General features: G+C 43.6%; 1 protein-coding gene across 3 annotated transcripts in view; it reads right to left on the minus strand.

Moving 5' to 3' along the window:
• Positions 1–2209: 2209 nt before the first annotated feature.
• The window catches only part of Acvr1b (activin A receptor type 1B), a 40785-nt gene continuing 25610 nt past the window's right edge, over positions 2210–17384 (minus strand). For 2 of the 3 annotated variants that reach the window (XM_078014657.1, XM_078014658.1), the window contains 6 exons: positions 15278–15508; positions 12036–12203; positions 10904–11060; positions 8843–8967; positions 5455–5585; positions 2210–3074 (listed from right to left, as the gene is read on the minus strand). In XM_078014657.1, coding sequence (XP_077870783.1) covers positions 2949–3074; positions 5455–5585; positions 8843–8967; positions 10904–11060; positions 12036–12203; positions 15278–15508 — 938 coding nt within the window. In that variant the 3' untranslated portion in view covers positions 2210–2948. Of the gene's footprint in view, positions 3075–5454; positions 5586–8842; positions 8968–10903; positions 11061–12035; positions 12218–13527; positions 13634–15277; positions 15509–17384 lie in introns of all 3 variants that reach the window. The other variant, XM_078014659.1, reaches the window with a different exon arrangement.

Consider the following 17384-nt stretch of genomic DNA (forward strand, 5'->3'; position numbering starts at 1 on the left):
CTGTGAATAAAACTTTTAATAATGTACAGCAGAAATTGGACAGGCTCATTCTTATATTAAAACAAAAGATTTCCTATATTACAATTTATTTACATTTGCATACTGAAGAGGTAAAGTGTCTAAGTGGCTATTTTACAGTCCTTTCTAATAAAATGTACAAAACAAACAGAAGTACCGAGAATGCCGTTCGGGAGCCTTGATGGCGACATAAGAACGGGCTTGGACTTGGTCTGTGAATCTAGAATCCAGAGGTGCAGGTAGCCCTATGGATCAGGGTTAGCCTCAGGGAGCCAAAAACCCAGCTTCAGTTTCTCCCCAATTTTCGCTTGGTGTTAGCAGTGGTGGGTGTGGGAATTTCCCAAAAAACTGCTGTCTTCCCCAGAGGTGGCGGAGCTCAACTGCATGGATGGTGAGGGCAGAAAGGCCCCCTGGGGAGTGGGCTAGTGGTTTGGGAGTCACTGGGTGGACATGTGTTGGCAGATCCCAGAGGCTAGTTGTGACTTGGGGCACAGGAGCCTAAGTTCCATCATCACTTGTAACCGCCACAGTTCTGCTGCAGGGCGGGTAAGTGGGAGGTCAGCAGGGGTGGGGAAATAAGGTCCCCTTAGTGACACAACTGGTATTTTAAGGGACATTAATTAGTGGCCAGTAAATTGGCCCAAGGGTTAGAGGAAGATCTCCTTTAATGCAAGGAAAGAAACAATACATCAGGAAAATAAATAGAAAAAGCAGGAACATGGGGAGACCAAGGAGGCAGGGGGAGGGCTTTTCCTCCTCCCCAGGCTTTGGCAGGATTGCTGGGTTGGAGGCAGGCATGCTCACACCTGCATACATCATGTGCCTCCCTGGGGGCAGGAAGGGGGCTCAGAATGAATGCAGTGCTTTGGGGTCTCACCTGTGGTTCTAAACCCCAGGCCTCACTACCCACTAGTAGTCTCTTTGTAAGAAGGACATGTTGGGGGGGGGGGGTCGGTCCTCTTTCCTCAGTGGTCTTATTTAAAAACAGTTAATTCCAGGCTCAAAAGGCTCTCAGAACCAATCATAAAAAGTCAAAGCAGGTGTGCAGGGGTCTCACAGCAGGCACCCACTTACTGGATTTAGTTCCTTCTCCAGTGCTCCAAGAGCAGCACCCAAGCCTGTCAAGTTCACAGTGGTCTTCCCAGGCCCGGCTTGGCGCTGGGCACCCAGTGGGCACTCACACACATCTGCTGAGTAAACGCCTGGGGAAGGTGCAGCCAACCAGACAATGTACAAGGCTGGGGTGCTCACGGATGGGGGCAGAATGCCAGAAAGACCGAGCCCCAGGGTAGAGAGGAAGTATCACTGCTGAGTGGGAACAGGCTCAGGTACAAGGACAAACACTTCCAGTGTGATTGAGCTATGTGCGCTTGATTAGAGTTTTTTTTTTTTTTTTTTTTTTTTTTTAGGGATTTCTTTAAAAACAAATAGGTTGAGAGGTAATTATCACATAGAGATGGTTTTCCTTTTACAAAAACTTAATATTATTAAAAAAAGTTAAAATCCAGACCCTCCCAATAAAATAAAATAAAAATAAAACCACTCCAGTTAAAAGTTATGGCTTCAAAGTTATTATAGACCTAAGATATGCTGACCAAATCACCACCCAAAACCGTGCTTCTAGACTTCATTAAATACTATACTTAGGTTAAATAACATGTTCAGCTCAGGCTATTCCCTTTAGTAGGGCCCCTGAAGTGGATGCAAATCTCTCATCTTCCCTCCACTCTGATCAGATAATCCAGTAAAAGGCGGCCCATGCAGATGCCTCCCTCCCACCCAGACTCCCCCCCAAATCAGCCCCCCTCCCCTTCCCCACCCCAAACCCACCACCACCAAAAATATACACTGCTGTTCGTAGAATCTGGGATGGGACAGACAGATGTGACATTCCAATCTGAATCCCAAGATCTAGCTTTGGATTCCTTGGCCCTTCCTTGATGCTGCTGAGGACGATGTGCTGGGCCAGCTCATTTCCCACGGTTGAGGCTGACCACAACACCTAAGACTTCCACCGAAATTCTTTCCCTGCCCTCCCTGGGTCCCCCATCCCCAGCATCACATTTTGACCCAAAACCCTCTCTTGCCATGGACAACTGGGCCAGCTTCGGTTCCTCAGCCTGAAATAGAAAACTGTGCTGACACAAGGCAGGCAGAGCAGCCAGCTGGGAAGAGAGTGCCACTGGGCAGGTTCTGGGGGAAGGGAAGGAGAGACCTTCAGGGAAGGGCACCAGGGAAACTAGATGCTGCTCACTATGAAGAGAGGCACCAGCACGCAGAGACAGCATGACACCACACCCCTGGCCTGCACATGCACAGAAAGCTCAAGCGAGTGCATACCTAAACACACACACATACACACACGTGTAAGGGCGTGGCACAGACCAGGCACAACAGGGGACGCACCTCAGCACATGCACACACGGCTGGACAGACAGGCAGCAGGTTCCGTCTCCACTGGCAGTCCTCAAGATGTCTGTGTAAGGAGGAGGGGAGCACGTGGCTCAGAGCCGCCTGGAAAGGGGCTACACTTCTGGACCACTTTGGTGTGCCACGGGCTGGTCCCTGGAGGGCAACAACTTGGCTCCTCCTAGCCCCTCCCCGGCCACCCTTTCACCATTCCTGGCTAAGTGCCAGATGCACCGGGTTTTGTGGACTTCCCACTGCAACCAGTTTGAGTTGTGGCATTGAGTTCTCCACACGATTTGCTCTCAGAGTCTCCATGCCATCAGGAGGTAAATATAAAAGGTGTCTGTCTCAAACCCAACATGGGAGTGAGCGTGTCTCCCGGGCTCTGTCCCTCTGGCAGGGCCAGGGCTCTGGCCACAGAGGGCTGGGCAGAAACGAGAGGTAGGCCTCCACTGTACGCTCAACACGGCAGCTGCACATAGTTCTCGCTGCCCAGGGTTGTGTGCAGGGGAGAGAACAGGCTAGATCTTCACATCTTCCTGCACACTGAGTTGTGATAGGGTCTTCTTTATGCGCAGCGCAGTCAGACGGGCTGCGCCGTTGGCGTACCAGCACTCCCGCATCATCTTCCCCATCACCCGTAATGCCTGCAGAGACAAAGGGCTGTCAACTTGACTGCAACCAGAGAAGTCTTTCTGGTCCCTAGTTAAGCACTGGCTAGTTTCCCTGCTGCTTTCCCACAAGGCTGAGTCTGTTACAATCTGCCAGCCCCCAGCCCCTCCAGCAGGAAAATGATTCTCAAACTTCTCCTTCCTTGAGGGATAAGCTGTGTAGTGGAAGGGAAAAGCTCCAGCTAAGGCTGGCTCTTTTATTCTCAGTCTCACTCTCAAGTAAACCTAACCTGAGGCACTTGAAGAAATACTTTGGAAAATGCTGTTCTATTGTGTAATGAGAAGGCATCCACTCAAATGTGAGCTGAGTAATTTGGTTCTTAAAGGCAGAAATGCCCTCTAGTGGTTACACTCATAAAAGGCTGCAATGACCTCTACTGTTCTACTGGAAGATTAGCACTTTGGGAGGAGCCCAGTGCACTGCACAGCAACCTGAGTTAACAATACTGATCTTAACTAAACTGACAGATGTTAACTAAACTGTGGTAATCCTTTCATAATATACACAGATTAAAATCAGCACATGTCAACTATTTCTCAAATAAAGTTGGAGAAATACATAAATAAGTAGAAAGAACAGCAGGATTACAAAGTGAAAAGGCAGCCCATGTGCATTCAGCTCGGCCAATCTTGCTCCCCTCAAGGCTCTAAGACCTCAGAACCCCATGCTAGTTAGAAAGAGATGTAACAGATTTGTCCCCATTTCAACTATTCCCACCAAATGTTGTCCCTCCCCATTTCATTACCATTGGTACCAAATTGTAATTCTCTTTCCTTACCCCAACTCCTTCACACTTGTTACTTTCTCTTCTGAGTTTTTACAAAGACCACTTGCTCAGACATGGTTCCCTTCTGCTACAGTCTCCAGCCTTCTCATATAGATGCCTCTCCCTAACTCTTTTCTATAGCTGGCCACACCTGTGGTTCTACAGCTGTTTTTCTAGTACAACAGGTCTAACACCTCCCAAACACCTTTTGTTTCTGTCTCTTGTTGACCACTTACCTCCCTTATCTGTGATCAGAAGGAACCTTTTTCTTCTATACTAGGATGGTGCCTCTAAAGGGCACCCTACAGCTAACCAGAACAAATGACTACAGCCTCAGAGGGCTCAGTGAATAATACCATAGAAAAGTAAAGGTTGAGTATCCCTTATCTGAAATGCTTGGGACCAGAAGTGTTATGGATTTGGATTCTTTCAGATTTTGAAATGTTTGCATATACATTATGAGGTATCTTGGGAATGGAACCCAAGTATGAACACAAAATTTATTTATGTTTTACAAGTATCTTATGTTGTTTTGTTTTTGGTTTTGGTTCAGGGATTTTTTTTTTTCTGTATCAGGGATTGAACTCCGGTGTGTTTAACCACAAGTCACATCCTCAGCCATTTTTGTTTTCTTTTTCTTTTTTTGGGGGGAGGGGAGGGTACCAGGGATTGAATTCGGGGACACTTGACCACTATCCTCAGGTCTATTTTGTATTTTATTTTGAGACAGGGTCTCACTGAGTTGCTTAGCACCTTGATGTTGCTGAGGCTGGCTTTGAACTTGCAATCCTCCTGCCTCAGCCTCCTAAGCTACTGGAATTACAGGAGTGCGCCACTGCACCTGGCTCCAGCTGTTTTTTAATATTTTATTTAGAGACAGGGTCTCACTGACTTGTTAAGTGCCTTGCTGAGTTACTGATGCTGACTTTGACTCCTCCTGCTTTAGCCTCCCAAGCTGCTGGGACAACAGGTGAGCATGGTGGTACTGGGGATTTAACGGAGGGGGCACTTGACTACTGAGGCATATCCCCATCTTTTTTACTTTTTGAGACTGGGTCTCATTAAGTTACTTAAGTCCTAAGTTGCTGAGGCTGGCTTTGAACTTGTGGATCCTTCTGCCTCAGCCTCCCGAGTAGCTAGGATTACAGGCGTGCACCACCGCACCCAAAAGCACATGCATTTTGACTGCAACCTATCACATGAGGTCAGGTTGACCTGTCAATGGAGATTAGGTGTGGAATTTTCATTTGTGGCATTATGATGGTGATCAACAAGTTTTATTTTAGATTTTATTATAGATTCAAGGAGTACCTGGGAGTGGTATATTCTTATTTTATGGGCTGAAGATTGAATCCAGGGTCTTGCACATGCTAGAAAAGTGCTCTATCATGGAGCTCCAACCCGAGCCCTTTTTGAGACAGGATCCCATAAAGTTGCCGAAGCTGGCTTAGTACTCCCCTGCTGCCTCAGTCTCTCATCTCAGGTAACTGAGATAATAGGTGTCACCATGCTCAGCTTGAAAAACTCTTTTCTGAGGTACAGAAGTCAGGTAGATGGGAAAAATCACAGGAAGCAAGGAAGTTTCCTACCTCGTAACTCTGCCACCAGTTGGGGATATTGGGACGTAGCTTCTGGTCACAGACAACCTTTCGCATTTCCTCAATGGAAGGGTCGGAGGGCACTAAGTCGTAATATGGCAGCTGATATTCTTCATGGACTCCTGGGAGAAATGAAAATGTCTACCTGAGTTATCAACAGAAAGAAGGAGAGATTACTCCAAACCAGTGACAATATTGTGATTTGTAAATGTCATCTCCCACTAAGATGAAGGAAGTCTCCTTGGAGGAGGTGGTGGATTCCAGGCATGGGACAAGACATACACAATAGTAGAGCTGGGTGCCATGGTACCGACCTGTAGTCCTAACACTTGAAGGATAAAACAAGAGGATAGCTAGAGCCTAGGAGTTTGAGGCCAGTTTAGGCAATGTCTCAAAAATAAACAACAAAAACAGAAAAACTCCAAAACCACCCCCCCACACACACATAAGAAACCTGCAACATTAAGCCACGAAGCACAGAAACTATCAAGAATAAAAAGATTAAAACTACTACCCTGTTGCCTCAGTCTCTCATCTCAGGTAACTGAGATTACATGCCACCATACTCAGCTTGAAAAACTCTTTTCTGAGGTGCAAAAGTCAGGTAAATGGGAAAAGTCACAGGAAACAAAGAAGTCTTCTACTTTATAGCTCTGCCCAGATAGGGAAAGGGGCTACACTTCTGGATCCTCTGGACAATTCTGGTGTGCCAAGGGCTGGTTTCCTACCTCACAGCTCTGCCACTAGTTGGCCAAAGATTAAAACATTTAATAATAACACTAATGGATTTGATGGAGGGCTGGTTGTGGCTCAGTGGTAGCAGTTGCCTAGCACGTGAGAGGGACTGAGTTCGATCCTCAGCACCACATACAATAAACAAACAAATAAATAAAGTTATTATTAAAAATTTGATGGAAATAAGTATTTTAAAATCCTCTAGTTCATAACAATTCTGACAAAAGAAACCTCAGTCACCTTTGTAGGATGCTATTGTTTTGAAAAATGTAAATGAATGGAAAGAGTCAAATATTTTTCCTGCTTTTTCTAATCTAAACTAACACATCTTGCAGGGTGTAGTGGTGCACACCTTTAATTCTAGCAACTTGGGAGGCTGAGGCAGGAGGATCAAAGTTCAAAACCAGCCTCAGCAACTTAGGAAAACCCTGTCTCTAATTAAAAAAAATAAAAGGGGGCTGGGATTGTGGCTCAGCGATAGAGCACTCAACTAGCACATGCGGGACCGAGTTCGATTCTTAGCACCACATAAAATAAATAAATAAATAAATAAAAGGGCTGGGGATGTGGCTCAGTAGTTAAGCACTCCTGGGATCAATCCCCAGTACCAATAAAACAAAACAAAACAAACTATACATCTTGATAACCAAATAGATAACTGGGTAAATTTCACTTTCAAGGGCTGGGGACATAGCTCACTGGTAGGACACTTGCCTAGCATGTTAAGGACCTGGATCTGATGGCTACACAGCAAAAAAAAAAAAAAATCCAGGTAATTCACAGAATATTAATGAAATCAGGATGCAGACAACTTTTAAACCTTTAATGAATTTGGATCTGGACAACGATCATCCTTGGTTGCTAAATTCACAAAATGAGAAATAACTGCTATTATGTGCCTTGTAACAGAAGTTCAGAGTAACATCTATGAAGGATATTAAAGAAAATGAAAACAAAACAAGAACCCAGGTACAATTCCAGCTGCTAGATTTAAACTACTAATTCATTGAAAACACAAGAAAGAATGTGTGAAATCCATGGGTGGCAATAGGCAAAATCTAAGCTGGGAAACTTCACTAGACAAATGATGTGGATTCTAAAATAAAATAAAGTGAAGAATAAAACAATTGGAACTGGGAATTAGAGACTAGAATAGACTTAACAAGTCCCTCAATGGACTGCAGTGGTGGAATGTATTTGGATCCTGATCTTGAACAAAGTATTTAAAAAGATTAGGAGATAAATAGTAAATCTCAACACTGACTAGATGATATTAAGAATTAATATTCACTTTTAAAAAATACTTTATTTTGTATAATGGTTTTGGACTCATAGCAAAATTGAACACAAAGTATACAGAGTTGCCATGCATCCCAACACATGCACAGATTCCCCCACTACCAACATCTTGCATCCTGGGTTCAATGCCCAAAACCACATACACACACACACACACACAAAAAAAAAAAAAAAAAAAAAAGTAATTTTCTCATATCTTTTTCCAGAAAACAAAAACCCAAAAGCCCTGCTGTTGTGAGCTAATAAAAAAGATTTTTAAACAAAGTTTGACTTGGTAATTATCTGAGGGATAGTTAAGAGCTTAAGTTTTAGCTTCAGCCTGCTCGTGCTTCAATTCTAGTTGTTATGTAACCTTGGATAATTTACCTAACCTCTCTCTGATTTATGTTCTTCATCTGTAAAATGATGGTAATAAATAATAACTATCTTCATAAGTATGTGGTAAAGATTAAATTGAGTTTATATACAGCAATGGTGAATACATGTTAGTATTTTTACATACTAAGCCCCAATGTCTGGATGTCATGAGAAAGAAGAAATGAATTTATTCACATTTTAAGGCCCATGTATTCAGATTTTTCTTAATTTGTTTTATCTGTATATATACTAATCAAAATTTAATAATACCTGGGCACTTCCTCCATTATCTGAATCTTACCAAAAATATCATAGATGGAAAAGGGCAATAACAGACAAAAGGGTTCTGTTGGAAGACTTACTAGTTCTTTTTAATTCAACCACTTCCACTGCCCTGGGATCTCTTTCATCAGAGATAAATAAGCTGACAATAAAGTGTTTTCTGCTAAATCTGATATTATCTATTCTGACATGAATAAGCCATTGCAAATGCCAAATATTTTTTAATCATGGGGAAAAATACTCATTTTGAGAAAATTCTATGTGTTCCTACAAATTTCTACTATTTCAGCAGTCATGAACACCAAGGTTTCCCAAGAACATGGTTCACTTCCTGGGGCTCAGCCAGTGTGTCAGAACACATTGCCCCCGATTTAAGGAGATTCCTGTATTAAACCTGGGCTGTTCATGCCAAGGGCATTTCCCACCTCTAATAATAAAGTCAATGCTTTAAAAAAAAAAAAAAAAGAGGCCAAATGAGCCTCCAGAATGGTTAACAGTATTCAACAAGCTGGTCTGAACTGTCAACACACCCTTACAACTGCTTCCAGGGTTCTGCACCCTTGATGAGAACCCTGAGTGTAACTTGGGATCTGGCACCAGGCACCCAAGAAAAGGAGGGGGGGGGCAGTAAAATATCACCACCCTTAGGTGAACCATTATGCTGGAACTTGAAGCAGGAGCAGAAGCAGGTAAAAGAGCAAAGTACCTCCAGAATTGCACCTTCGAGCAATCTCCCAATATACAAGCCCAAGGGCATAGATATCAGCACATTTAAAGGAGTCAAAGTGTTTCATATTAATAGTTTCATCAAGTACTTCAGGGGCCATGTATCTGCAACAGCAAAAGAAACACAGTTACGCACAGAACGTGAAGATTATGCACTTTATTATTATGATTTTTATGGTACCAGGGCTACATCCCCAGCTTCCTTTTTTTTGAGACAGGGTTTTGCTGAGTTTCCCAGGCTGCACTTAGAATTCTCTTGCCTCAGACTCAAATGTAGCTGGGATTACAGGTGTGTACCACCACACCTGGCTGTTTTCTTTAAATCGAAGTACTGATCGGGGGCCCTTGGGGGGCTGAAGTAAGCACTTCTCTTCATTGCACACTCTCATGTTTTGGACTTGAACCTAAATACTTCAGCAATATCAGACCTGGGAATAGTAGGATACCAGTAAGTATGTATGTGTATATGTATTGCTGAGAGCCATTGCCAAGTAGGAATGACACATCGAAATTTCCTTGCCAACGTACCCCATGTTGCTTAGAGGAAGGACTCGTGGAAATGGACTTGCCTTGGGCATTCTCGCTGTGACATTGCATGTATGCTTGAGAAAGGTGACCCTGCTCAAGGACCAGGGTGGATCGGGGTTTAGGGAGGATCCTACTGGATTAGGGCGGATCCAGGTTTAGGGTGTATCCTGCTGGTTTTAGGGAGTATCCCATCCTTGGGTTTAGGGCGGTTCCAGGTTTAAGGTGTACCCTGCCAGGAATAGGGCGTATCCTGCTACCTCAGGCACGCCTGATCCTTGAGTTCCCTTGAGATTCAGAAAGTATTTGGGATTAAAAGCCTGGTGGAGTATGTGAATTTTGTGGGAGAACGTGATTTCCCCAGAACATGTTTGTGGATGGCCGGTGTGAGTTCGGGAATAAAGAATTGCTGTTTGAATCTACAAGGCTGTGAGTGGCTGGTGATCTTGTGCCCAGTCAGACTGTGGCAACGTATGTATGTATGTGGTACTGGGGCCTCCTGCATTTTAGGCAAGTCCTTTACCACAGAACTACATCACCAGTCCTGTTTGTTTTTTTAACCATCAAGATTTGTTTGTTGAAGCCTGTTTTGATTTCCTGACACAGTTACTAGCTCTGTGGGACACATGGCTGGAAAAGGACATAGTGGAGCCTTTCATTTTATTAAATGTAGCCACAGTGATGGGCTGAGCTTAAATTTCATTCTAAACTTCTCTTATTATCTATCATACCTGACTGCAGGTAGGTGCAGATTAATTCTAGAGGTGATCAAAGTCACCCTTATTGACTGAGTGGTAATAGTGAGTAAGCGCTACAAATTGAGTCACCATCCCCCATAATAAATCAAGGCATCACCTCAGGACCCACATTATGGGGCTTGGGTAGCTGCAATCATTCAGGTCTAAAGGACAAAAAGCAGCAGCACAACTGAAGGAAATTCACTTAGGTTCAGCAGACTCCCTCTTTTATGTTGGTAAAAAGAGAGAGTTCCACTTCCAACTTGCAAGGTCAACCACATACATTCCTTATTACTTTATTTCTCAACAAAGTGGGAAGCAGGCCCATGATCCCTATGGGTATTTCAATCTCCACCCTAGATTACCTCTGCTCTAGTTTGGCAAACCTCTTCTCCAAACCCCAGACAAAACACATTCCCTGCTTCCTCCAGGGCCTCTGCACAAACCACCCCTTTGGACTGCAATGTTCCCCTCTTTCCCTAGCTCCTCTTCCAAATCCTGCTCCAGTTTCTCTTCCTCCACTGTCTCTCCACCCACAACAGCACCAGCACCTATACATATACGATTCTACAGAGCTGTACTTGTGGTGGTACTTGTATCTGTCTGATGCAACTGTGTTCTTTCTAGTGTGGGACATGGATGTTCAACTGAACTTCTAGCTGCCTGAGAGCAAAGACCACACCTCCTTTTTCTACACCTCTTCCTGTGCATATGGAAAGGGCACATATGGGATGCGTAGTAAAAGCCATTGAGCAGGGCTGAGGCCAGGGCCTTCCTACCTTTTGGTTCCCACCCTCTGATTTGGGGCAATGTCAATGGTGTCAGTGACTGCATCATGACGGACAGCCAGGCCCAGGTCTGCGATGGCACACATGCCATTTTTCTTCACCAGGATGTTCTTTGACTTTAAGTCTCGATGAGCAATTCCAGGCTTCCCTGGCAGAGAAAAAAACAGAGATCTTTAAAGAAAGATAGCATAAATGTTAAAAGCATAGAGTCAGCAGCCAGACTGTGTGGGTTTGAGTCCTGGCTTTGTCTCCTGCTAACCCAATGATCCCATGTGTACCTCAGTCTTCTCATCCAGAAAATCAGAATGACAGTACTTACTTCACAGGAATGTTGTGAGGAAAATGCATTCATGAATGTAAGTAAAGACCTCAGAAGCACGTTGAGTATTAGGTAACATTACTAATAATACTATTACCACTCTTTTACCCTAAGCAGCTCAGGTATAGAGCTGCTGAGGAACTCAAAAGAGAAGCTCCTGTCTTGGCTGGTTCTCAAAACCACACAAGCCTGAGGATGGGAACTGCTGATATCAGTGCAGAGGCTAGGAACAGAATCCAGCTGGTATAGCTGGTTTCCTACTGTGCTCATCAAGGACTGTTGCCCCAGTCAACCAGGTACCAGGAATCACACCTGCACCGTGGCCTACCCAGAATATCCCCTAGAAGCTGACAAACAACAAGCAGCAAAGCTTCAGGTTTTTTTCCTCCAGGAAAACCTTTCTAGATTAGTAGAGCCTAGGATCTAACTATAAGCCAGCTATTCCCAGCAACGAATGTGTGAAATTATTAAACTGATGCCTCTGTCACACTGGTTTATCTTTTAAGTTCCATTCTTTTACATGTGTCCTGTGGGCATCTGAGAGGATTATTCCTTAACAAATGACTATGTCACGCCACTGTCAAATAGCTGAATGCTGATGTTACAAATTTCCCTAAGTATAGGGAGAACGCTTGTATGTCTTTGGTTTTATGCAAACAAGCTCTAACCTCTGTCCTTCAGACTAAATTACAGTTCCTGAGGTCCAGCCTTGACTCTTTTGGTAAAAGGGAGTTCTAAGAACAAAATCAGTATGGATAGCTTTTAGTCTATCGAGCACCCCATTTCTCAGCTGGTTCCACTCACCTTGAGTGCCCACAATCTCCATATGTAGGTGTGCCAAGCCACTGGCAGCAGAGAGGGCCAACTTAATCATGCCCTCAATGGTTACTGTGTAGCGGTTAAGATAATCAAACAAGGAGCCATGTTCATGGTAGTCAGAGACGAGCCATAGCTGTGTCCAGGTGCCATTATCTGCAGAGAACAGAGATGATTTCCAGAAAAGGCATTACTAGCAGCAACACAGAAGAATGTGTACAACCTGAGATCCAGTCACTGGCCTGAATTCACTTTTCTTGCCTCCACACCTCCTGATGCCCCCCTGGCCAGTCTCATCTACAGTAGCTCCAATGAGGCCAGAGGAACAGTACACCTCTCCTGGGCTGCTCTCTTATTTCTCTCAGGTGGGCTGTAGGATTCCGAACAGCACTCCACTTTTCTGCCAAATTAAAAATGTGAGGTATCAGGAGAGGAAACGCATATGCTTAAAGAAAGTAACAGGCTTGGTCAGTTTTATCAACACTGCTCCTGACAAGACTCGCCCATCAAGAATGAACAGCAGTGGCCTGCACTCACCTCCAACACAGAGGAAGGCCTTGCAAGTCCTCCTCTCTGCTCCAATGACCCTCTCAAAATAGCCTGAGCACAGTACCTGCCTCACTGTAAAGTGTCTTTTCGGTTTGTTGCTCTCATCAGGCTAGGAGCTGTCTGTGAACACAGGAAAGATCTCCTTTTGCACTGTGGTATTTCAGGTCAAAAAATGTCTTTCAGTGCATGAATTATTCACTTCCCAGTATTCCCAGAAAGACCATCTTACCCTTTGTAAAATGTGTGGAGGTGGCTAGCATACACTTTATTTTCTCTTTTTTACATAGGGCTGTGGGATGGAGGAGGGCAGAGGAAGGAAGAAAGGAAAAAAGAAATACAAAAGCCAATAATCTAATTAAGCCATGCTGCTGTCACAAGGAAGACTGGAAATTGGATCAAGAGCTCCCAAATTCCAGGCTGGCACTGGTTTCACTATATTTCATACTAAATATGTCACATGGTTAAAAAGGCAAGAATGAAGGAGACCAATTTTTCTCCTTCCCTGGCCCTAGCAGGGGCTTCGACAGCCAGATCCCTACTTACACAAGCTGCCAGAATCAATAAAGGGAGTGGCTGCTGGAAATTACAAACCTTGGCTTCTTTTATCACACTCAAGGGCCCACCTAACACATGGCTTCCCACCCTCTACCAGTCACCTAGTCCTGAGGACCCTGCTGGTAAGTTAAGAAAAAGACATGTTTGGGTCCTGTCAAATGTATGGAAGAGGGGCTGGGGCTGGGGCTTAGTGGGAGAGTGCTTGCCTAGGATGTGTAAGGCACTGGGTTTGATTCTCAGCACCACATATAAACAAATAAATAAATAAAGGTCCATCAATAATAAAAAAATATTTTTAAAAAAATGTACGTAAGATTTATATTTTGTCAAAAGGTGATGCTGTTTTAAAGAGGAGTAGCTTACTCAGAGGGAGTAAAACATTCTCCTTCCCTTTTTTCTCCTATATGCAATCCTAAGAATCTCTAACTTGGGGGTAGCTGAGGCTATCACCAACCTCCACAGCAATGTGAGGAATAAGCAGTCTGTTGTTTTAGGAAGAAAAAACAAATATTTAGCATCTTCCCTGGGCTTTATAGACACTAACTTCTAAGTCACTATGCCAAGAATACAATTGCCAGAGACTCTTTTAAAATGTGAACCGAGTCCCCTCATGGCCCTCTCTGTGCTCTAGCTGCACGACTGCCAGGTGAATGCTCCTCTCCTTCTGTGAGCTCTGTGAGGGCAGAAACTCTCTTGTGTTTATATGTGATGATCTGAGCAGTTGGCAGAGGTCCTGGCCCACAGTGGTTAATAAATGCTACTGATTTTAATGAATAAGATTCCAGTTACTACACTTAACTTTCAATAAAACAGAATCTTCTCAAAAAGGCCCATTATAACCTAGCCTTTGCTTACTTCTCCACCAGTCTTTTGCAGCAACATAGCCATTCCAAGTTATGTGCAGCGTACAACACACTTCATCTCTGCACATGTCTTCAGAGCCCTCCCTACTGATATTTCTTCCTGGCCAATTCCTGCCACCTTTCACTCAATCAAGCTTAATTGTGACTCACCTCCAATGTGTGCTCACTAGCACAGCCTTGGGTTGCGTCCTATAATCAATTGTAAGTTTACTAGTCAGTGAGGTCCTCAAAAATAGGGATGTACCTGGGCACATGCATGAGACTCAAAACTAAAGCAAGAAAGGAGGAGAGGGGGAGAAAATAAGGGACCTCAGGTAAGAGTCAAGTCAAAAGCCAAAAAAGCTACTAGGTGACATTTTGGGTACAGGCAGATCTTTGTTCTTTAGTGGCTGCTCCACTACAAGTATATATAATGCTAGTATGTCACAGAACATGGACTTATTACTTTTCTATGGTTATCCTTTCCTAGCAGGGGTGAGACCACAATTCCTCATTCTAGCAATTTTCCAATAGACTTAGTGGGGCTGAAGTTGTAGCTCAATGGTAAAGCGCTTGCTTGACATGTGTAAGGCACTGGGTTCAATTCTCAGCATTACATAAAAATAAAGAAATAAAATAAAGGTACTGTGTCTATCTTGGTTAAATAAATAAATAAATATATATTTTTAACTCCAGATAAGTAAGTAAACACCATGCTTCATACACACATACATACACACACACACACACACACACACACACACACACACACAGTGGAGCTCCTACAGAGACTACACTAGAGGTGGGTTTTGGAGAATGTCAAGAAAAGAAACCAAACCAGGTGCAGTGGTGCATGCTTGTAATCCCAGTGGTTTGGGAGGCTGAAGAGGCGGATTAAAAGTTCAAAGCCAGCCTCAGCAACTTAGAGACCTGTCCTTGTCTCAAAATAAAAAGGGCTGGGGATGTGTCTTAGTGGTTAAGCACCTCTGGGTTCAATCTCCAGTATCAAACAAAAAATAAAAAGCAAAGAAGAGAAACCTAGCAGGTAAAGTGAGGGTGTGTATTTTGTTTATCTGCTCAATAACTTGGGTTTCTATGTAAGTTTTTCATGGAATAAAAGGTTCTACATCTTGAAGCATTTGAAAACTATGACCTTATTCAGACTCTCTTTTATGGGCAATAACTTAGAAGCAAAGAGCAATTCAATTTCTCCAGCTATCCCTTCATTGAAGAATCTTGTTGACTTTGGGATGCCCTACCTGTATCCCCAGCCAAGCCCTTTACCTTTATTGTCAGCAGCAATAAATCCAAGGATGTTTTCATGCCGCAACATGACTGTCTGGTATATCTCGGCTTCCCGGAACCAAGACCGTTCTTCACGAGAAGAGAAAATTTTTACAGCTACATCACCACCCCTCCAGCGGCCACGCCATACTTCCCCAAACCGGCCTTTGCCGATAATCTCCTGTAAAACAATGGTGCGGGCCACTGTGCGCTGGACAAAGAGAGGTAACCCTGTGAATCAAAGAACAGAAAGAAATCAGACATTACAAATTTGCTAAACTTTGGAATTTCCACACTCACTGCTATCCTGAAAAGGTCCTCCATTCTACCCCGTCCTTTAACATGGAAAGCTCCATGAGCCCCTGCACCATGTCTAGTGACTCTACTGACAGGCTGAGCCAGACAGAAATTGGAAGTGAGTGAACAAAAAGAGAAATGCCTATGATTAGCTATTCTTTAGTAAAGCAATTTCTCCTCTAGTTAGTCTGGATAATGGATTTGAATGTAAGTGTTTGACCAGATTTAACAACTCTGTATCCAGCCACCTGTGGGCCAACCTACCCACGGATCTGCTTTATTCTGATGGAACCAGAAAAAGATGAAAGTCAGGACTTAAGGACCCAGAGCCGCTCTGCTCATCAGCCACTAGGGGGCAGTGGTGTGTGGCTAATGAAAGCCCAGGCAGTCTGAGATCAACGTTCTGCTCATAGGTAGAATCCAGTCAGAGATGGAAGACTATCCATACTAATTTTAAGATTAATTTTACTGATTTTTTACTGCTTCATTTGATTCATACACTATCTCTCTATCTATCCAATCACCATTCCCATCACAACTGACTCAAACTCTCACTCCTTCCCACAATCAATAATAACTGTTATTTATCCCCAGTTTGATGCATGTGAACTACTGTTTGCTGTGCTTACTATGCATGAAGCTCTATGCTAAAGACCTACATAAATTGTCTCATTTCCTCACAACCACCTGTACAGTAAGTATTATTATTCCCATTTTGCAGATGAGAAAATGAAGAATAAGACTCAGAAAGGAACATTATGTAACTCATCCAAATTCATACAAGCAAAAGTGACAAAGCAGGGATTAAAATCCAGGACATAGTCCATGCTTTCAACTACAACAATAAAGAACCACCAAAATGTTTCTCAAATTGGACCCTTCCTTCCTTTCCATCCCCTGTGCTACTCCAGCCATTCATTCATTTACTTATATACTGGGGATCGAACCCATGGACGCTTTACCACGGAGCCTCATCCCCAGCCCCTCTCTCCCTCCCTTTATTTATTTATTTTTGTTAATTTTGAGACAGGGTCTCACTAAGTGTCTGAGGCTGGCTTCAAACTTGCCATCCTCTTGCCTCAGCCTTCAGAATCACTGGAACTACAGGTGTGGAGCACCATACCCAGTTGGCCCTTCTTTTAAAAGACTTCCAACTGGTCTTTCTGCCTTCATCGCACCCTGCTCTTGCCCTACACACCCACACACAGCCCTGCCTCACCCCACCCTTCCTCACAGGAGGTTGGTAAATGAACAAATTCATCCTCCACATCACTGTCAGAATTCCTTTCAAAGGAAAAAAATATGAACATTTTCCCAAGTGAAAACTTTCAGTAGATGCCTCTTATCTCTAAGATGAAGTATGGCTCCTAAGATCCTTCACACCCGGGCTAGCCTGTCTTTCCTCAGCCACCTAGCCGGGACACACCATGCTGGCCTTCTTATCCTAAGTCCTTAAACATACATACTATAAACTTTCATGTCTTTTTGTCCTTTCATTCAAGGTGTTTTCCTTGGCCCAGAATATTCTCTCCCCTTTCTTAAAAATTCCAACTCCTTTAACTACATCTCCTCTTTAAGATTTTTACCCATAATCCCTGTCTCTTCTATCCAATCCTGGATCAGTCTTTTTTTTTTTTTTTTAAATCTTTGTTCCCAGAAGGTATTCAGCATACATTTGTTAAAATGAACTGCAAGTAACATAAGCAGCATGGACTTCAAAAACCACATTGGACTTCAAAAACCACATTATTAAAAAATCCAACATGAGGCTGGGGCTGGGGCTCAGCCTAGCATGTATGAGGCACTGGGT

This window comes from Ictidomys tridecemlineatus, chromosome 6 (genome assembly GCF_052094955.1).
Source record: "Ictidomys tridecemlineatus isolate mIctTri1 chromosome 6, mIctTri1.hap1, whole genome shotgun sequence".
Taxonomy (NCBI): domain Eukaryota; kingdom Metazoa; phylum Chordata; class Mammalia; order Rodentia; family Sciuridae; genus Ictidomys; species Ictidomys tridecemlineatus.